Source organism: Carcharodon carcharias, chromosome 3 (genome assembly GCF_017639515.1).
Source record: "Carcharodon carcharias isolate sCarCar2 chromosome 3, sCarCar2.pri, whole genome shotgun sequence".
NCBI classification, from domain to species: Eukaryota; Metazoa; Chordata; class Chondrichthyes; order Lamniformes; family Lamnidae; genus Carcharodon; species Carcharodon carcharias.
Genome location: NC_054469.1, coordinates 173,915,063 through 173,937,937, shown reverse-complemented (window position 1 = coordinate 173,937,937; position 22,875 = coordinate 173,915,063). Strand labels below are relative to the sequence as shown.

The window sequence follows — 22,875 nt, the reverse complement described above, 5'->3', positions numbered from 1 at the left end:
CGGAACCATTCTTGTGAATATTTTCAGCACTCTCTCTAATACCTTCACATCTTTCCTAGTGAGTTGAACCAAACCAGTGTTTTATACAAGTTTAACATAACCTCCTTGCTCTTATACTTCAAGCCCCTATCAATATGGAGTAACGAACCTATAGAGAATGGTTTCAGTGACAGTGGGAGTGAAGTGGGCTGAACATATTATGGCATAATAGTTTATTGGGCATTGTTGTCATGTTTTATTGGTGTTAACCTTAATATTGTTCTGCTCCCAGTGGAGAAAGTGGTGCTGGAAAAACAGAAAGCACAAAACTTATCCTGAAATATTTATCAGCAATGAGCCAACATTCCCTTGATGCAACAGCGAAGGAAAAAATCTCCAATGTTGAACAGGCTATTTTGGAAAGCAGGTAAAATGTTAATTGCTCAAATAGTATTGACTTCTAATGCAAACTAAGTTTCATTGAGAGTTTGGAAATCCTAACCTACTCTTCCTTGGCAACTCTTTTAGTTTTTCTATAACCATTCTATTAAATGCAGCCTTTCCTTTTTGCATACCAGATTTTACCTGTAGTTAGAAATTATTACATTTAGCATTCACAATTAATATATTTGCTAATTGTACTAAACTTTTCACAGATACTCTGACTTCACGTACTTTAGATATTTAATTTTTTTTTTATAATCTTATACCTCATTCTAAAAGAATAGGCTTAGAAGCAAACAATTAGTCTGTGTCTCATTGTTTTATGTGGTGTCAGTCTGACCTTTCAATCTACTGAATTCAAATCCATCTTTGAATCAACAGCCCCATTATGGAAGCATTTGGTAATGCGAAGACTGTCTACAACAACAACTCCAGTCGATTTGGGAAGTTCATTCAGCTGAACTTCTGTCAAAAAGGCAATATTCAGGGAGGCAGAATCATAGATTGTATCCTTAAATGTGACTGGCATCAAAATGCAACCCTACAAAACGGTTCAATAGCATGCCCACTTTTAAAGTCGCATGAATGTTTGTTTATTTTGTGAAAACGCTTTGAAAATATAAGAATAATGAAAATTTGTTTAGAACTTCCAAAATAAAATGTGGCCTGTTCCAAGAAAATTGAGAACCCAATTTTCATCACGTGATGTCAATCTGAAGGGACTATTTTCCTAATTGTTTCAAATTTGCCACAAATCTCAGTTTTTTTCACATTTAATTTAATAGAATTTCATTTTTTGGTGTACTCGTACAACAAAGGAGCTGTGCCATAAATTGTTTTCCTTGACAGATGTCTTTAAATAAAGATTTATTAGAAAAGGTAAGGATGTTTCATGACTGAAGCACTTAACTGTTATCATCGCTTTTCGAGCAGCTTTAGTTTTCTTAATGCTAGTCGTTCACTCCTTGGTTTGTCAAGATTCAGAAATAGAAATATTCCTTTTATTGTTCTGTAGAACCGTGTAGTCAGACAGAACCCCGGGGAGAGGAATTATCACATTTTCTATGCATTGCTGGCTGGAACAGATAAAGAGCAGAAAGGTGAGTGATGAACTGGCTCTTTGTAAAGCAGAGTTTGAATGGAAGTGTAATCTCTCAGGAAAATTATAGAGAAGCTTTTGTACAAGATGCTCTCCTTCTGCTTTTCTTAACCACTATGATGCTGTTAATTTCCGTTGATGGCTGTGCAGTCGTGAAACCAATGCGTTAGCATGGATAAGGCTTTGGTTTGGATCACTTCCCATTGCTAAACACAGTGACATTTCTATAGGGAACAAGGATGCAAGATGAAATAATGGAGTCAGTTTCCCAGTTAATAGCCGCATTTGAAAGGTGTGAAGATTAGCAAATTGGGGAACCACTGACTGTGTCTAAACAAAGTCTAACCCATGATCTATATTAAAATTGTCCTGCCTCTTCTAGGTTCAAATTGACCCAAGTTCGTGAGTAATTGTTAACTGCAGCTGGGCACATAGGCATGGTCTTGTACAAGCAACATCTTGTATTTGTGGGTCCTTTTAAACCCAACACTATAGGAACTGAAAATGATGGAAATGCACAGCAAGATTGTCATTATCTGTGGAGAGAAAAGCCGGGTTCATATTTCATAATATTGTTTTTATTTCTGAATAAGTGTTTTTGGTTCTGCAGGAAGAGTTTACCAGGAATGTTAATTTGCCTTTTCTGTGCTCAGCTGCTGATCAGCCTGTGTACCTTCAGAACTTAGCTTTTATTTTCCTTTCACACAAATTAGTTCACTGGTACTTTGAAGCAGTGACGTTTTCTTAATTTTCCAGTGATATCTGAGCTAACTTGAACTTACAAGGAAAACATTTATAATTGTAGAGAGCACTATTAAATCACAATATATTTGGGGAAAATAGAAAGGTGATTTTAATTCTTTATAATTAAGAAATCATCAGTACTAACCAGAAATAAATACATTCTAATTTTTCATTCTGCAGAGATGTGTTATTTGTCTGAAGCAGAGAATTATTATTACTTGAGACAGTCTGGATGTATTGTGGACAGTACAATTGATGACCAACAGACCTTTCAGGAAGTCATGGTAAGATGTTGAAGATTCTTGGTGGAAGACAGTACATTTCTTAATGATCATTCTTAGTTAGCTTACTGCAGAGCAATAAAAGTTCCATTTATTATCACAACTGTTTTTTTCATTCTTTCATTGGATGGAAGCATCATTGGAAAGACCAGCATTTGTTGCCCATCCCTAATTGCTCTTGAGAAGGTGATGGTGAGCTGCCACTGCAGTTCACCTGGTGTAGGTACACCCATAGTGATCGGAAGGGAGTCCCAAGCTTTTTTATCAGAATACCCTCTCTCAAAGTTTTTGTTTTGCCTCTAAATTGACGTGTCACTCGGGTTTATTGTTGTGCACAATTAATCTGTGCTTTTCAATAGTAACTAAGGTTGCTTTTAAGATTTTCAAGACTAACTTATTATTGCTTGCTTTTGGCTGCTTAGTAAGAGTTCCAATACAACATAGGCAATGCATTTTTTTCTTAATCTTAAAAGATTTATTGTGTGATGAGACTTCTTTTAAAAATAGTAATTCACTTGTCCTAAAGATTTTTTTATTGCTTTGCTGGATAGTTTGCTTTCAAGCATGGTTGTGATGCTGAAACATGAGCATCTGAGGATTGGTTGATGCAACCTTGGAAGATGGGCATAAACCATTGTGTTGATTCACACTATAACATCTGCATGATGTTTTCTCTTTTACTTTTCTCTTCATTTCTAATGATGCTGAATATTAAACTCATGCTTTTTACATTTTATGGAGATCTAATGCATCAAATATCCATCTCCAACCAAGTGAGCTCTCACCAACCTGGTTCTGAATTCTATAAATATTAATATTAAAGGGAGCAGCTCATACAAAATAACTGTACAAATCTCCCTTTCCAATTTTGGTTCTCTGCAAATGCTCCACCATGGCTCTTGGCTTAACCAGTTGGCTGCAGCTGATAGAGTGAGCACCTAATGAATGATCTCAAGCACAGACCTCATTTCTACCATTGTGTAATGGGACAAAACCCCATGGTGCCACCAGGATGCTGATTAGAACATCTTCAAACATCACTGTTGCAAGACCACATGTTAAGTATGGACGAGGATGCCATTTCACCTCTTGGATCATCCATCTGGAAAACCTGACAATATCCAACTGTTACCTAAATTAATTTCAACTTGACTACTCTACTGAATAGTCTATGCCAAGTGTTGATCATTTGTATCAACAGTTTTCCAACATTTGCCCTAAAATGCCTTTCACCAGTTTGAGCCTATAAATCCCTTTACTGTCACAGTTAGAAACCACCTGAATCAAGTGTGTACTTCTTGTAATGTCATTAGTGTTCAAGAAATTGTAATAAAAAAATCAGTGGTTGTGGAAGAGTTCCTCTGTTCACTCATCTGGTTTCTTAATGTTTTGGTAAGGTTCCACATTTAATACACTATTTTCTATTTGCACATAATTTAAATTGAATATTGTGAAGTAATTGAGTAATGAGAAAGGACAGAATCAGGAACCAGCACACCCAGGGTCAGTGAAGATTGTTGGAATATTGAAGATAATAGGTATTAAATAGTAGTTAACTCATGAAGATGATAATGTAATATTTGTATTCTTATCATCTCATTTTCTGCCCTTGCAATAAATTAATTTGTGGTACAGAATCACATGTATGTGGCTGCATGAATACTTCATAGATGACCAATGCACACAGTGAGGTAGAGCAGCCCATACTAAATGATTATGAAACTGCTGTGTAAAATGTACATATTTACTAACATGGAATTGTTTAAACCCCTGCACAATTGATTTGATTTAGATATTTACTTTAATTGCACTTGTCTCTGCGTCCACCCCATTCCAGACTGCCATGAGAGTCATGAAGTTCAGTACCGAAGAGACTCGGGAGGTGCTGAAGCTACTCGCTGGTGTGCTACATCTTGGGAATGTTGAATTTGTAACTGCTGGAGGGGCACAGGTTTCCTCAAAAATTGGTAAAAAAAAAAATATGTAAATAGTTATCTGCCAGAAAAGTAAGGAAATGTCATCTGTGCTGATGGTGTGTCTTGAATGTTTCAGAAGCATAGATGATCTGTATTGTAGAAATCTTGTGAATGTAGTGTGTTTTGTATTATAATTTAAGGATTTGAAAGAGTCTGTAGAAATATTCTGAAATACAATTCTTCATTCATGCAGTGTTATATGGCTGAACAGGCAGATTACATTTAGTATATAATATAATTAATATATATATGTAAAATATACTATACATATATACACAGATATATTAATATAATATTTAACATATGTAAACCAACATTTAATATATATAAACTAAGCCTTTCTTTACAAAATACTTGTAACATTGTGCAACTGTATATTTGGATTGATTATAGAGTAGGCAAAATAATAATGTTGCATAAAACCAATTTATTGAACTTTGTATTTCTACCTCTTCAGCATTGGGGAGCGCAGCAGAGTTGCTTGGGCTGGACACCATGCAGCTCACAGAAGTGCTGACTCACCGGTCCATGATTCTCAGGGGTGAGGAGATCAGCACACCACTCACGGTAGAGCAGGTAAGAATGGAGAATGCTTTGATGTCATAACCATGGACTGACTTAATAGATGAATCTACAAAACCTTGTTACATTGTTACAAATTTGGTCTTCACCAATTTATGCCACGTTTAAGCAGATAACAAATCTGCTAGTAACCAAGGGAGTAAAACACACACAATGAGCAAAAAACACTTGCACAGGGACCTGTAAGGGAAGGAAACATGGCAGGCACAGATACTTAAATGGGCGGAAGCAAAAATCACAGTTTCCCAATGTTACGTTGAGTTTGTGAGATAAAGTAGGCGGTGTGTCAGAGATGGAGCAGTCAACACGCCACCTAGTGATTGGAATCTATTTATCAAACATTTGCATACCATGAAGCCTCATTAATTGGGAAGCACACCAAATTTAGCCCTATGGCGCATGGGAAACTCGTACCTCCTATTTCCTGACAGCTTAGAGATGGTGTGCACCAGGCACGGTTGTTCAACTTTTGGATCTGAGGTGAGGTTTAGTCTTTGTCTAACTCAGTGGCAGAGGGGAGGGGACCTGGGGAAGATGGATGATGGCAAGGATGGGGGAGATAGGAACATGGAGAGTGTGGTGCTTGGATGCTCAAATGGGGCTGTGGTTGAGCTGTCAAGAGTGTGAGGTTGGTGCTCGGGTCCTCAAACGGCAGCACAGCAAGGCAAGGGCAGGTTTGGGCATGGGTGGGAGATGAGGCGGTCGAAGGCAACCAGGCTCTGGCTAGGGTCCATTGTTGCAGCAGTGTTGTCCTGTGTGTCCAAGGGAGGCAGCTGCACCACACGTGGTCAACAAGGGATCCTTGAGTTTGAAGAAGGGCAGATCCAGCTGCAGGGTGAAGAGGGAAGCTCGTGATTCCTGAGGGAGACTCGGAAGGAAGCAAAGGTAGGCAAAGAAGATGGAGGGAGGCTCCAGAATGATGGCAGGAAAGTCAAGGTTGAGATAGGAGTGTCAAGAATAAGAGATGGAAGGTCGAGGCTCAATGGCTTGAGGTCAGGTGTGATGGTTGATGCCCCAGGATGATTAGGGGAAGGAAATTGATGTTGGGAGGCAGGGGAGATAGGAGGAAGCTTGAGGATGACAGGGGCATGGAGGTGGATGGGCTGCAGGGGCAGGGTCACAGTGTTTGTTTATCAACATGGCTGTGAAGAAACTGCTACCTCACTGGAGATCAGGTGTTGCTCGGAGACTTTTACGGCACAGGCGATCAGATTGTTGTGGAAGGAGGGCTGTGTGAGATGGAAGGAGGATTATGCATTCACATTGGTCAACTACAGCTGCTCTGGTAATGAAGGCCGTGTCAATATTATTGCCTGCCTTCTTCATAAAATTCACTTTGTGGATTCGCTATGGATCACGTACACCCCATCTTTTTACAACCTCAGGCACCTGGTGTCATGGTGCCATAGTGGGATTTGAACCCGTGTCCCTAGAGCATTAGCCTGAACTTTTGGTTTATTACTCTAGTGATATTACCACTATGCCACTGTCTCCCAATAAATCCATGCTGGCTTTCCTTAATATACCTGTATTTGCCCAAGTGACTACTAATTTTGTCCAGAATTGTTGGGCCGAACTTTATGGCCACGTGTGGGCGTGGCTGTAAATTGGGGTGAGCGATTCAAATGTCAATTGAATTCAGTGGGACCGTAAAATTCCACCAGTGTAAAATTCAGCCTGTTGTTTCTGGAAGTTTCCTCCCACTGAAGTTGCCTATAATTACTTGGCTTATCTTGACACCTTTTTTTGGAACAAGGGCGTAGCGTTTGTACTTCTCTCTTTTCTAATTCCTTATGCTGGTGTTCATTCCCCTAAACCTTCTCCAGCCACACTAGTGAACCTCATGAGGGCATTTGTCCCAGTCCTGTTCAGGTGCAACTCTGGCTGCGTTATTGCACATGGGAAGCATGACTATTGCACACACTTACAGTTTTGATTGTGATTGCCGGTGTGGTGGCTCCTGACACGTGAGCAGCAGTGATGCCCATTTCCAGTCCAGCTGTTGGGAGCTGTGCTTATTTTTATGAAATTCCGCCCTTTGTTTTTTTTTGTCTTATCATTTTACCAATGGGTGCATAAAAGCAGTTAAAGACGCATGCACACACCATGTGACTATTAATATTGAGATCACATGCCCAACAATTGTATTCAAAAATGCAGTTAGCCACACGAGATTGCCAATTGGCCACATGTGATTTGTAGCTAACATATTGAGTAACAATGTTCTAAAACATTCACAATCATAACTGCTTTGAATTAGCATTTTGCAGATTTTGTCCTTGCAGTTAACCTTTGTAAAAGTGGACATACAAAGGTAGTGTGAGAATTATAATGGGAAGATTTCCTTGATTAAATATAGACAAGGCCAATTATTTACTTGGTACATATGGCTGGAGAGGAGGGAAAATTAATCAGGTGTAGTGCATCCTTCTGGAAAAAAAACACTTCCAAACTGTCTAAATGCTATCTTTAGTGAGGTAAGTTATCAAACAATGTTTTCACCTGATATGTCAGCTATATCTTTTGGCAGTCCAGCAGAATGGAGTCATATCCCAAACCTTTCACAAGTATACAAGTCAACAGTTTGCCATCTGGCAATGTTCACCACAGATGGTGTGGCTTTCAAAGCTGAAAGGCACTATGCATTTGTTATCTGTACAAGATCTGTCTCTTAAAACATGTTTAGTATATTGTTAGATCATTGCTTTTATCATTTTATGAAGAGAATAAATTAATGACTGCTGGAAAGAAAATAGTTAATTTTGGTAAAGAGGAAGGGAGATATAATATTGGGCACCCTTCATGCATTGGTTCAATTTTTGTAGGTAAGTTACAATTGTTCGTAGAAATCTGCACTGGAGGTGCTTACCAATCTTAACACAAATTGGTTGCACAATTGCACAATTTGACTCCGGAGTGCTTGTATTTTTGGCGTTATGAGTGCTTTTTCATATTCAAAATGGCTTTTGTGCTGCAGTAGCACACTGTACTGTGGCAGTGTCAGATGCTATTTTGAGTAGGTCAGCAGTGCCAGCATTTGCACCATGTGCTGGAAGAATGTAAGGCAGGTGGATTGTGCTGTGAGTCAGGTGTAACATCAATTCGGCTCCAGCAATGCTGTTTTCAACCTGAACATTCCAGTAGTGCCTTCTCTGCATGTGTTTAGCAGCAGAAAGAGCTTAAGTGATGGTAGGCTCTCCAGTGCACCAGGCATTTCTATGTGCATGCCCATTGGCTTTTTCCTGCATGCTGCTCCATCAAAGTCCTTAACTATTCTTTTCCCTCGTCCTGGTTTTAGGCCACTTATTTGCGGAGTCACTTCACATGCAGGCCCTGCCTCTGCATTATCCTGTAGTTATCTGACCTGATGGCTGTGAGTGTGAAATCGAGCAATGGTGTTCCATCATCGTCCATCTCTTCTTCCTCTTGTCCTTAGACCATCAAAAGTTTAAGAGATTGTGCAGCAAGGGGAAAACGGGATAGAAGGAGGGCTAGGTAGAAGCGTACCTTCATCTTTAATGCTTTCAACCACCAAACGGTCATGGCCACTCAAATGATGGTGAACATGGTCCCTTGAAAGGGGTAAGGACAGGCAGCCATACCTGTCCCCTGCCAGGACCATCTGTCCTGAAAGTGAGTGGGAAGTGTCTCAGGGACTGTGGTGTAATGAGTGATGTGCCTGACTTAGTTAAATAGCTGGCAGTATGAGCAAGGAGTTCAATGTGGGTGTAAAGCTTGCAGCATTGCTATGTGTGTGAGGGTGAGGTGAAGCTATGAATGAGAAATACAAGTCATGATTGATAGAGGTTGCTGATAGATGAGTGATGGAGATGCGGTGCACTAAGCAATGTGGGAGGCCAATAGTGTGATTGGCGACGTCTGAAGATACATTCACCGATTTTGATTACTTGTGAATATTGAACTTCTTTGATGTTGAATCCAGATCATCTACATGGCTATCTGGTCCCACTGCCTTCTGAGAGTTTGTGTGGTGCGTCTCCTAGTCCTCTGTAGATGGAGTGACCTCTGTCCTCTTGTCCACCTCCTCCATTGCTGCATTGGAGAGCCTTGGAACACATTCTGTGCCATGTTGTTCCATTCCTCTGTGTTTTCAAGGTCAAACTGACTTCTAGAATTACTCTCAGAACCTGCTTAAGTCAAAGTGTACCTCTCTTTTAAGAGGGAGGCTTTAAGTAGTGCAGGCCAGCATTCTTAGTGATGGCTGCATGATGCAATCATTTAAATGAATAGTCAGCATGAAGTTTGCATGCTGCCCTGCATTGGGAGCAATGGACGCAGGTTAATTGTGCCCAGTTTTGAGCGCTTTCAAGTTTTGGTCTCTTTTATCAAACTTAAATCTGTGTTCTAGAATGCGGTAAAATTGAATTTAAATAATATTGCCTTTTCCACAGGCAATAGATTCCAGAGATTCAATGGCCATGGCACTTTACTCACAATGTTTTGCATGGATCATTAGAAAAATCAACAATAGAATAAAAGGAAAGGAGGACTACAGATCTGTGGGTGTCCTGGATATATTTGGATTTGAAAACTTTGAGGTATAGTAAATAGAAGTTTATATTTATTCGCAATGCTGTCATGAAAATTATTTCTTTACTTTCTCTTTTTATTGTTCTTCTTTATCTCTTTCTATCTGGCTTGTTTTCAGACTCTTTTTCTCATTTACTCTTTCGGTACTTTTCTAATGTTTTCTCTTTCTCTATTTCCTATTAATTTGCATTTGATGACTATATTTGTCAACAGGTAAATCGATTTGAACAATTCAATATCAACTATGCAAATGAAAAGCTTCAAGAATATTTCAACAAACACATATTTTCTTTGGAACAGCTGGAATACAACAGGTAAACAACATGTATAAGTTGCACTTCAAAGATAAATAATTACAGTTGAGCTACAGTTAAGGCTGGATTTACTCTTTACTCAGTGAAAACTCCTATCACTGTGAGGCTGCCCCCCGACATGGGTCTCACACTCGTAGAAATTTAGTGTTTAGTTGTCTCCTGCGTTGAACTGCCGTTATTGCATTAATGCACAATAAAAATCACTTTACACCCATGTAAAAATGACAGTATAGCTATGTTGTTTGAATATTAATAGTCACAAGAAAAGTTAGATTCTGAAATGCATTCTATTATTTCTCCATCATTTTAATCGCTTATTTCAAGCTTCATTTTCATCTTCATTTCAACTTTGTTCTGATGTATTCTGAACTTTTTAAAAAAAATTTGATTTCATTCTATAGCTGAGCAGTTTCAAATTAAGGACTACCAAGCCACCTAATAATTTGGAAAGAAAAACTCAAAATTGGCTACTGGCGAGTGCCATTGGCAACATAAGTTTTAAGAGTTCTACAGCTAATGGGAGACTTTGTAAAATCTTGCAGCACCGTTAATAATTTAATGCTTGCAGTAATATTCAGCCCTGTAAACAATCTGGAAATCTTGTACATATGTATTTATTTCATTGATAAAGATTTATTTTTCACCAGAGATGGATTGGTCTGGGAAGATATTGATTGGATGGACAATGGGGAATGTTTAGATCTCATTGAGAAGGTAACTTGTATATTTTTTTTACATCACTGCAACAGAGTCATGTAGATACAAGAGCAACTTAGTGAGTCCAGTATCCTGTAGAGGTATCACACTAGTTGGAGAAGGAACAGTATATTTATAAAGCAGGATCAATGGTTGTACAATTATTTGGGCTCAGAATTATGCACCTATGCAGACAGCTAATTCATTATAGACACTCTAGTCAGAGAGGCTGTATACTGGAAGCACTGAATCATTAAATTTATTCCAACAGCCTGATTTTCCAATCAGCTAGGAAGGCTCCATTTTCTTACTCTGCAACTTGTCTAACAAGCCTTGGCTATAGGGTGCCAGCAGAGTGCTCATTAATAGTCAAAATTATTCAAAGGATTTTGATTTAACCACACAGAAGAAATGTTACTTCATTAAATCCTAGTTGGATTGTAAAGTTCTGTCCTGATCTGTTGTTGCTTGTAACATTCTGATTTGTTTTAAACCACATGCATCATTGGGAGGTTAACAGCATGGAATACTGGCAACAGTGTGGGAGACAAAGAAAGGTAGTAGATCTCAGTCTTCTGCTAACACCTAAGGATTGATTGGAGCCAGCTTGGCCGAGGACTGTTCTAGTTTTACTGTCTGGTCAAGTGCTTCATTGGAAGCTTGAAGTTTGCAATACTGAATTATTTTCAAAGTATATCAGTGGTACTTCCGTTATATAATATTTCATTGGCACATAAATAATTTTTGTTCATGAAAGGCACTATATAAATGTAAATCTGTCATTCTTCAGAAGATTTCAGCAAGGGCTACGAAGTTTTAAAACTGTGTATACAATGTGTAAGGCCCACCCACCAAAGGAAATTACATGCATGCATGCGACCCACCATTTTCTGTTCATTCAATTTAATGGTAGGAAAATCATGGGGTTGTTGAAAATTTCCTGACGCTGGCAAGTGTTTGCACTTATAAGATGACAAGTTTGCCTAGGCAGTTCCCATCATATGCCTACATGTGAATCCCTGGCTATGGAGCCTTCACACCATGGACAGAATTTTCCTAAATTTGCACCAAGTGCGGTAGCAGGCGGTTAAAACGATGTTTTACCCACCGGCCGTGATGGCGGGCTTTCATACCGTATCACCTCAAACCCGCCTCATTATTTATGCACTCCTGGGAAACACGCTGTTTCCATGGTGAGCGAGCTCTCATTCGCCTGCCCTCCATCACCCTACCATTGCATCACATCGGGCGCCATATTTAAACCCCAGATATAAGCACACATCTCAGTATTTCCAGCTCACCACTACTGCACAGAAGACATGGCCCTGAAACTGAAGAAGACTACAGCCCCCAAGTTCAGTGACACGTCTCTCGAGTGACTTTTGGATGCTTTGGAGGCCCACTGGGATATCCTCTTCCCCCGCTCTGGCCGCAGGATGGGCAGCAACAGCACTAACCAGCTTGGGAGGCATTGGCAGCCATGGTCAGCACCAACACCCTGCAAAAGAGGACAGCCACCCAATGCCGCAAGAGGATGAATGATCTCCCCGTTCCGTCAGGGTAAATCACACATCTCATCACTCAGTTCACACACTCTGAAACCCATCAAACATCTACAGGGCCTGCAGTCACTGCAGTTTAAGGGACATCACCATTCACACTCTCACACTCACCATCATTGTCCTCATCCTGTCCATGGGACCACCCACTACCCACACAAGCCAGACATACTTGTCATCTGGCCTGGCAGGCATCCTGCTTACACTTTCTCCCTACCGCTATCCATGCAGGACAAGCTGGCATGCAACAAGAGAGAGAGAGGTCACAGAAAGTTGGAAGAATGCCTGAAATCAAGATCCTCACGGACTTTGAAAATAGAGTAATCCAGCTGGCTGGTGAGGATCCAGACTGGTCTTGTGCTGATATTGAGGTCACGCTGCTCTACCAAGTAAGGATCTAGCAGTGCAACATCCATCAGAAAGCCATGCTGTGAGTGATGTGTCCGCTGTCACAGGCCACTGCCATGCACTAACTATCTCGCCTTGCTTTTGCAGGCACATCTGCCAAACAGCTGATAGGATCCATGACCCAGGGCCTCCAGTCAAACCCCAAAGAAACCTCCAAAGGGGAATCTGAAGGCACCCTCCCTGAAGTCCCGTCACAGCGCTCAGCCACACCCTCCACCAGTGCACAGAGACACACCTCGGTGGGACCTAACTTTAGAGTAGCCTCAGGATCACAATCCGGTGAGCACGTTGCACTTTCTGATCCACAGCAGGCAGAGACAGGGACATTCCAGGAGCCCAGCACTTGGAGGACTGCTGGAGGCCAGAAATTTGCTGAGTCCAAGTCAGATGACGGACCACTGGACTCGGTCATGTCACAGTTGCTGGAGCTGCAAAGGAAAGCTCAGGAACATCAGGAAGGGATGTCCGCTGCACTCCTCAGATTGTAAGGCACGATGGAGGAGTCCGTCTGCCTTTAGTCTGAGGTGATAGCGCCAGCATCGCAACGCACCGAGGCCAACACTGGTAGGATGGCGGCCACCATGGAGACCTTGGTCCAGGATGTCACTCCTGCACGGGCTCAACTCCATCCCTGATGCCATAGTTGGCCTTCAACAGTATGCATGCAAGAGGGATGCTGGGCAGCTCGATCTCATTCCAGCTACCTCTGCTCCTCAAGGATTCAGCCTGGGGTCCCCGCGCATCCATAGGGAGGAGATTGGTAGGTGCATACTCCGGGGCCATCCACCCAGGTGATTCTGGGAATGACTGGCCCATCCGACTCCCTTCTTCCTGTGACCTCTGCAGCTCCAGCTTCACAGGTCGAGGAGGGTGCCACTGCCACACAGCAGGACCCTGAAAGCAGGCCGGGGCCCTCAAGGTCTCAGTCTTCCAGAGGACGCCCGCCAAAGTCATCGCAGACACGGCATAGCAGTCAGTAGGCTGCCTCCACCTCCGCTGTGGATGTCCACGGAACACCAAGACAGGGTTAGGAAGGTTAAGAAGATATAACTCTTCCGAGTAAAACATGTTTCCATCTGTTCCTATTTAGATGAAGTTACATTGTTTCATAGTTTGCCATTGTGAGATTTGAACTCTTGATATTGGGGTTACAAGCCTAGTACCATAACCACTTGGCTATATAGTTGCACAGCCTGGGCACGGGTGTTAATCACTTGTACATAATGTTCACTATTGTCAATAAACTCCCAAGAGTGTCTCCCGGCCTATGGCTCCTTGTTCTGATGAGTAGTGTTCTAATCACTCAGATGTGTAACCTTTCTGCACAAGATGTCTCAGTCCAGGGCCTCTTCCCTGTGCTTTGTGCAGCCTTCAGACCAAAGTGATGATCTGGCCTCACACTCCCTGGACACATTACTGATGCCTGCTCCTCAGTGCTGATCATTGCTGCTAGAATGTAATGGGCGGGCGTCACAGAGTTCTGTCATTCTCTCTGTGTGCTCTCAGCACCTTTTATGGAGGGGCTGGCCCCATCTCTTCAGCATCTGTGACCAGTGATGCTTTGCTCCTGCAGGGCTCAGGTGCTTTTAAAGTTTCATGCCTGTGTGTGTATGACATGACCCTGATCACAGAGCGCAAGTGAGCTGCCCTCGGCCAGACTGGAGTCAGACGTTCACAGAGACTACATGAAGACTTATGCAGTGTCCTGGCTGCATGTTATCATCATCCTTCTGCAGTCAACTGACTGTTAGGCCTCCACTGCGAGACCATGACAGGAGCATTCTCACAGGATGTTCGTGTTGCCATAAACCAGACTGGAGTCAAACGTTCACAATTGTGATGTGAGAAACTGTGGGGTCACCTCACTGCATGTTGTCATCATCCCCCACAAATCTAGCAGCTATGAGGGACTCCCGAGCATCTGCCTCGTCTAGCCAGTGTGAGAGCCTCATCCGTCATCATTGCCTCCAAGGACCTGCTCAGCCTCATCCCCGTCGGCGTCCTCCTTATCAGAGGAGACTTTCCAGCTCCTCCACCTCCCCCTCAGCCATCTTGTCTCCCAGTTGGAGTGCCAGGTTGTAAAGGACACATCTGATGACGACAATGAGTGACACCCTCTGCAGACTGTATTGCAGGGCTCCACCAGACTGGTCCAGGCACCGGAACCTCATCTTCAGCATCCCGCTGGTTTGCTGCACTAACTTGTGAGCTGCAACACGAGCCACATTATAGCATCGCTCTGCTGCAGTCTGAGGCTGCCGCACAGGTGTCATCAGCCACAGCCTCTGCGAGTTGCCCTTCTTCTCAAGGAGCCAACCTTGCAGCTTCTGTTGACTCTGGGATATGTCAGGGATCTGTGACCGACTGAGAATGTAGGAGTTGTGCACACTCCCTGGAAACCATGCGCACACTTGCAGGATGTGTGGTCGCACACCAGCTGCACATTCAGCGAACAAAGCCCTTGCGGTTGATGTAATCCACCCTGTGTTGCAACGGAGACCTGTGTGCCACGTGAGTGCAGTTGATTGCACCCTGCACCTGTGGGAACCCCGAGATGAGGGCAAATCCAATTGCTGTTGCATCCTGGCTCTCCTGGTGCTGGGAAAAATGTACAAAATTGCGTACCCTTGCAAAGATGGCACCCATGACCTCATGGTTGCATTTGTGGGTTGAGGCTTGTGAGATCCTACAGAGGTCACCTGTGGAGCCCTGAAAGGAGCCTTGGCACCAAATCCTGATGTAAGCGACCAGCTCCCTAGACATGCGCAGTCTTCGGCGACATCTCGGCAGTTCTCGATCATCTGCAGGAATGAAAGGCGGCGCCTATGGACCCTGGGTGTCACTAGGTGCTGACAGCAATGGCTCACTGTGGCTTTTGGGCAGCGTGTGCGGGATCCTCAGCCGCTCCTTCTTCCTAAGGATGCTGTTCTTGCCTCTGCACATCCAGGCACCTCAGTCACTCTCTCCTCCACTGCTTCTTCATGCTCTGCAGGCATACAGCTAGTTCACCAGACTCCATGATCCTGATGTACTCCTTCTGCAGAATGAAAAAGAGACAGCCACGTGGTTAGCGTGGGTGTACTAAGAACCTGTCCTGGTTAAGTGTGACGGCCCCTTAATGCTTCCAGAGTGTGCTGGCCACCACTTGGATGGCCAGAGGTTAGTGCGCGGCAAGGCTGCCTCTGGTAGATTGAACTATGGGGGAGCCTGGTCCAAACTGGGATGCTGACATTGCAAGGGGCTGGGAGCAGCTCCAGCAGTGACTGCTCCATGGCCAGCTTTAGCAGGGAGATTGTACAATGTGTGGAGTCCAACTACTCTGCAGTACACTAAAGGGCTCACGAGTTTTCAATCTGCACCGGGGAAAGAGTGGGGGTGCTGGCAAGGGGGGAGCTCTGGAGAACTTGGTGGCACTTTGATGTTCTGCGTTGCTTGAGTGGGCAGATAAGCTAGGAGCCCAACCCCAATCATATCAATGTGGCTGCACCTGAACACTCTTAGTTGCAAAGGAATAGTCACTTTCTGCAGGTTTCCTGAATGTGTGACCACTTCCCTCGCCCACCCTACATCCCTCACCCCAAATGCTTGGGTGCTATATTCAACGGCAGGGCAATGCCTCAGAGGTGCCACCCCTCACAAGTCGCCTCAACGGCAAGGCTGCACTTGCCCTCCGCTCCCCCTCACCCTCTAAAGTCGCCTCCAAGGCAGGGCAGCATTTAACCCCAACCCCTTGGCACCCCTGAAGCCTACAAAGCAACAGGCGACACTGGCGATCTCTGCAGAACATTGCAGTTCTCCAATGCGAACCTCCAGTTCGCCCAAAGTGAAGGCGGCCAAGTGCCGGTCACCTCTGTGCTGCCGTGAAACACATCGATGCGCTTTCCCGCCGATGTGGATGGATGATCCAGCGGGGGTGCGAGAGCCTGGCAGGATGGCCTGATAATGACATACTGATGTATTACAATGAGGTTCCTGACAATCAATGGTGGGAAACACGGCCCGCTATCGGTGGGCTCAGCAGACAGTCACAACCTGCCTACCCGCCTTCGTGAAACCGATCGTGCCATTTTGTCCGCTCGCACCACCTATCAAGCCTGCCGCCAGTGGGCATGGAAAATTCCGCCTCGTGTGAACACTTGTAACCTTGACCTTTCGATTTCTTCTGAGCGGATGATTAATGAGTAAAAGTTAAACCAAGAGCTCAAATTTTAGAACGTTTAGAAAATTCGAACTCCTCTAGCATCACACGCAGGGAGTCATTTTCCAAATGAAATCTTCAGATCAGGTGAATTTTGAGAGTAGGTGAAAACTGGACATGCCTGTAATCCAGTCCTCATTTTAAAATCACGTGGGGAGTTTTAACCCCCAAAAATAGGTGGGTTGAAGTGAATGAAGGTGAAAAATATTAATATCACAAACCCAACTCCAACCTGCCCAATTCTGGTTTGAACAGAGGTGAGATTTTTTTTGAGGTGGGGAGCGGGGGGCTGGGGGGGTTGCTGAACGTGACCAACCTGGTCTCAGTTGGCAGGTCAGTTGTTGAAGGTTTTCGAGGAGGCTACTTGCCTCCATTTTAACAAGATATTAATTTTTAACTCGTGAGTGCGCAGGAATTACAGCAGTTAAACAAGGCAGGAAGCGCTGAATCCAGGAAGTAAGGGCATTTAACAATGCTGTTTCTTGGGCAAGAGGAACAGGAGTGCTATCTCAGATGCCCAATCTCACCCCTTTAGAGACCCCTACAATTCTTTAACCACCTACCCTTCCAGCAACTTTTGGCTACTCTCATGCCAGCAGCCCACACCCTTCCCCAATCTACAACTCCCCCTATTCTGTCAATCTAGCTGTCATTCTGTCAATCCCCCTAATCTGTCAATCTAGCTGTCATTCTGTCAACCTCCCTAATCTGTCAATCTAGCTGTCATTCTGTCAACCTCCCTAATCTGTCAGTCTAGCTGTCATTCTGTCAACCTCCCTAATCTGTCAATCTAGCTGTCAATCTGTCAATCTCCCTAATCTGTCAATCTAGCTGTCATTCTGTCAATCTCCCTAATCTGTCAATCTAGCTGTCATTCTGTCAACCTCCCTAATCTGTCAGTCTAGCTGTCATTCTGTCAACTTTCCTAATCTGTCAATCTAGCTGTCAATCTGTCAATCCCCCTAATCTGTCAATCTAGCTGTCAATCTGTCAACATCCCTAATCTGTCAATCTAGCTGTCAATCTGTCAACCTCCCTAATCTGTCAGTCTAGCTGTCATTCTGTCAACCTCCTTAATCTGTCAATCTAACTATCATTCTGTCAACATCCCTAATCTGTCAATCTAGCTGTCATTCTGTCAACCTCCCTAATCTGTCAATCTAACTGTCAATCTGTCAACCTGCCTAATCTGTCAATCTAGCTGTCATTGTCAACCTCCCTAATCTGTCAATCTAGCTGTCAATCTGTCAACCTCCCTAATCTGTCAATCTAGCTGTCATTCTGTCAACCTCCCTAATCTGTCAATCTAGCTGTCATTCTGTCAACATCCCTAATCTGTCAATCTAGCTGTCAATCTCCCTAATCTGTCAATCTAGCTGTCATTCTGTCAACCTCCCTAATCTGTCAATCTAGCTGTCATTCTGTCAACCTCCCTAATCTGTCAATCTAGCTATCATTCTGTCAACATCCCTAATCTGTCAATCTAGCTGTCAATCTGTCAACCTCCCTAATCTGTCAGTCTAGCTGTCATTCTGTCAACCTCCTTAATCTGTCAATCTAGCTGTCATTCTGTCAACATCCCTAATCTGTCAATCTAGCTGTCATTCTGTCAACCTCCCTAATCTGTCAATCTAGCTGTCATTCTGTCAACCTCCCTAATCTGTCAATCTAGCTGTCATTCTGTCAACCTCCCTAATCTGTCAATCTAGCTGTCATTCTGTCAACCTCCCTAATCTGTCAATCTAGCTGTCATTCTGTCAACCTCCCTAATCTGTCAATCTAACTGTCAATCTGTCAATCTCCCTAATTTGTCAATCTAGCTGTCATTCTGTCAACATCCCTAATCTGTCAATCTAGCTGCTGTTGGCAGAAAACCTGTTGAGAAAATTTAAAAGCATCCTGTAGTTCTTTTCAGCAGGGCTACAGGAAAACTGTACTCCTGGGTTTCCCATCCAGAAATCCTCCCGTACCCACCTGCTCCCAAATCTCTTCATGGCCCTAAACAAATATCAAGGCCACACATTCTGTTTTTTATCGTGATATAGCATCTTGATTTTACGTTGCTGTTTATTGTTAAGCAAGAAGTTGGGAAGCAGTGAAGTAGTTGGAAGATAGATTTTCCTGTGCAATACAGGTTAAGAAACACCTAGAGCAGAATATTGCTGTCGGTGTGGGGGGGCGGGCCCGATATGGCTGTGCACGATGACGTCAGGTGTGCGTCCCGATGTCCTCGCGCATCATTCCACAATTTCATTTGGCGGGCACGTGCCGGAGGTAGCTGTGCGCCCGCTGAACTGTCAATGGCCAATTAAGACCATTAAAAAAGTAATTAACGTTGTTAATAGCGCTGCCCATCCAACCTTAAGATTGGCAGGCAGGCGAAGAGCCGAAGTGGCCTTCATGTTTTTCAGGAAACCTCATCCATGGGCGGGGTGAGGTTTCCTGAAGGTTTTATAAAATAGTTAATTAATTTTTGCAAGATTCTCAATCATGTCCCAGTTCAAGTAACACTGCCACATGATGGGACACGTTTAAATAATTTTCTACTTTATTCGTTAAAAAGTTTTATTATCAACTCAATCTCCCTGAGGCAGCTCTGTGGCTCAGAGATTTCTGCGCTCTTTTGCAGTTCGCCCCCACACACCGACAGCAATATTCTGCTCTAGGTGTTTCTTAACCTGTATTTCACAGGAAAATCTGTCCTCCAACTACTTCACTGCTTCCCAACTTCTTGTTTAACAATAAACAGTGACGTAAAATCAAGATGCTATATCACGATAAAAACATGCTCTCCCTCTGCACCCCCCCGCCCACGCAGGTAGTGCTGAGTGCTACCGGCCGCGTGCTACACTGGGCGGGCCTCAGTTGGCCCGCCCGCATAAAATGGCGGCGCTCAGCCGATTGTGGGCAGTGATCGAACAGCCCACCCGCCATAGGAAAAATTCACCCTGTAAAATATGGGCACTACAGTGCCCCCACTTGCAAGAGTTTGCACTTACAAGGTGACAAGTTTGCCCCAGCAGTTTCCGTCAAATGCATACATGCGAATTAATGTATGACTAAAATGTGACAAGAAATATGGTTTTGCAGATGTATATGCAGCATAAAATCTCTTAATATATTAACGATGATTATGAACTTTTAATTGATTCAATAGCCATAACCACATTCAAAGTCTCAAACTTTACTGTCATCATGGTCTATATATCCTAAGGACCTATAATGCTAGGAATTCTGACTCTGAAAATGGATAAAAGCCAGTAATTTAATTATCCTATATTTGTCCCAATTGAAAAGATATTACAGGACATCTGCATGAGCAGCATCTAACTGTCTGACCTATTTACAATTGGAAATGCAACAGCTAAAGATAGAAGATTTTATTCTATTTATTCCATAATTAGAAATTTATTTTACATTTATTTTAGTCTTCTGGTTGATTAACTGAGGGAGAGAAAAATGTAGCTGTGCATTTGCCAAAATAGTTTGATATTTTTTTTGCAGAACCCCAAAAGTATTTATTTTCCATCATGTAAGACTTGTTATGTGTAAAACTTAGAATTAGGACGTAGGAGTAATTTATGTCTTTTTTTGTAGAAAATGGGCATTCTAGCCCTGATCAATGAGGAGAGTCATTTTCCAAAGGGCACGGACAGTACTCTGCTGGCAAAGTTGCACAGTCAGCATTCGGTAGGTGTTATGCTGAAAAATATGTACCACTCAAGTTAATTGACCAGCATTGTTGGGTTGTTATCCTATCTTGAAGATGGTATTACTCCATACATGGTTTTCTTCAAGGATGGTTTGGAAATTGAAAAATGCTAAATCTGCTGCCTGCAGTTCATTATGTTGAATTCATCGATCTTAAAGCCTTGCTCACTATTTTATCTGCATTGAAGTTGGGCTGGTATCATAGAGCTGATTCATAATCAGAAATGGAAGCATTGTTTTAACATTTAAGTTGTAATAAAGTGCATTAACCCCCTAAAAAAGAAAACCCTGTAGTTTATTAGAATCCATCAATTGGAATGCAAAGGGTCCAAATCCAAGTGGCATCTTGCTGCTGTTGGCTCTGAGGTTCTGAGGGGGACTTATCTGATTGGTGGATGGTAAGCATTGGCAAAATTTGGTGAGCAAGGATGGGGAAGTTGGATGGTTGGTTCTTCTGTTGAGTTTCCCTGAAAATGCAACCTCAGCCAGTACACAGCTATGTAATGTATTCAGTTCTGATTTTGATTGAAACTTTTATTAATTTTGCATCTCTGATGCAAATGGTGGCCTTCAGCAGGCCTGTTGATATTTCTGATGTTTGGGTGGAAGACCTACCTAGCTGCATTCAGGTCATTTAAAACAGACATAAAAGGCAAAGGAGCTTAAAGTCTCAATTTATAGAGACAGAAGCTATCAAATTATAATGCATTCCTTGAGCTACCCTTCAGACGTGTTATCATTTTGTCACGGACAGAATTTGTGTTCCCTTTTACTGCCTGTGATCAATATTTTTGTTTGTGAGGGGTATATGTTTTCTTACCCTCAGAGCGTGTGTCCTACTTAACTTATGCCAGCAGCAAGCTTTTTGTGAGTTTTAAAATAAAGAATGCTATTTATTATCACATGCTTACTCCGGATGCTTAAAACACGATGTCCCACTCATTTGTCTCTCTCTTACCGTCACACACACAAAGATTAGATGAAGGAAAAACAATACAGTTACAACTTATAATTATCTCTCACTTTTTCATGGCATGCCTGTAATTTCTTAGATGAAGTCGATGCTTTAGTTGTAGTGAAGGTCTTGTAAACTAGATGATTCTCAGTAAACTGCGTGGCTTCTAGTAGTTGAATTTCCGGGAGGTTGGTTCTCGTGTGAACTCTAACTTGGAACTAGCTTGGGGGAGCCCTTAGGATTTCCCACCTTTGGTGTTTATTACCTTGGCTGCTTGGATGACTTGAAGCTAGATTGATAGTTTTCTGGTGGAAAGCTCTGCAAGAAGCTTCTTACTGGATTTTTAAAACAGACAACAAAATGGCTTCCTCATCATGTGACTTCCACAAGTTCAAATTCTTTTTCCAAATAAGTTGGATGGTTATGTCGATTATACATCCTTTGTTGTGATTTTCACACCTTGAGATTTTGAGACAGCCCATGTCTTCCTATTTGAAAAACCCATTCAATTTGAAATGATCCTTTCAAATTAGTTTCAGGAAAGGTCATTGAGTCTTGAGACAGAGTGATTTCAATGCATGAGAAAAGTCAGGTGATCCTCGGGTGGCCAATTTTTGCAGCCTTTTGTGGTCAGTTTTAAAGTATAAAAATTAATTTGAAGTTCAGAATATACTGGGACATGATGCTTTATAGTTTTAGTGCATTGAATTGTACAGGTACTTTAAAGCACATTAGATTTTGTTTTGCAGGTAAGGTTTTGCACCATGGAGCCTTTTAAGTGCTTACTTGTCTTTATATAATAAATAAAACATCATAAAGGCATGTGTGTCTTGATGTATTTGTTTACATGACATTAAATTTCCCCAAAATGCTTTAGTCCAGCTTCAATATTGCAGTTGTGCTCACTTTCAAGTTCCTACCACCCCCAACAGTCAGTCTTGGCCACACCATGGGAAAAAAGGGAATCCATTTTATCCTGTGGCTCTGTCTTCTGATTAAAGAATTCATCAGGAGCCTGGTTCCTCTTCATTTAACCTGTTGGCTTATAATAAAAGTGCATAATTTAAAAAAAAACATGCTATTTGTTTAAATCTTCGCATTAATATTTTTTGAACTGTGTCACTTTCCTGAATGTGGCTTGTAGAATACAGTTCCATCACAGCAGGTAAATGGTATGAAATAAGCAGATTTTAACTCTACAGCATTTGTTGCTTTTGATTTGATATGGTCAAATTGCATTTGTTGTCCTGTGCCATGAGAAGCAAGTTATTTAAAATAGCTCTTTGTTTACAGCATATGATTATCATCCTATGTTAGCCAGGGATGGAAATAGGCCCAAAGCAAACTGATCGCAGAATAGTTATGATCAATCCACAGT

The 22,875-nt window shown here is 42.5% G+C and overlaps 1 protein-coding gene across 4 annotated transcripts in view; it reads left to right on the top strand.

The window, feature by feature from the left end:
• myo10 (myosin X) overlaps positions 1-22,875 on the top strand; it is a 370,178-nt gene that overhangs the window by 200,078 nt on the left and 147,225 nt on the right. For all 4 annotated transcript variants that reach the window (XM_041183612.1, XM_041183615.1, XM_041183613.1 and 1 more), the window contains exons 5-15: positions 272-406; positions 805-929; positions 1,289-1,302; positions 1,439-1,523; positions 2,447-2,550; positions 4,385-4,514; positions 4,981-5,099; positions 9,518-9,664; positions 9,870-9,970; positions 10,618-10,684; positions 20,429-20,521. In XM_041183612.1, the coding sequence (XP_041039546.1) occupies positions 272-406; positions 805-929; positions 1,289-1,302; positions 1,439-1,523; positions 2,447-2,550; positions 4,385-4,514; positions 4,981-5,099; positions 9,518-9,664; positions 9,870-9,970; positions 10,618-10,684; positions 20,429-20,521 (1,120 nt within the window). The remainder of the gene's footprint in view (positions 1-271; positions 407-804; positions 930-1,288; positions 1,303-1,438; positions 1,524-2,446; positions 2,551-4,384; positions 4,515-4,980; positions 5,100-9,517; positions 9,665-9,869; positions 9,971-10,617; positions 10,685-20,428; positions 20,522-22,875) is intronic.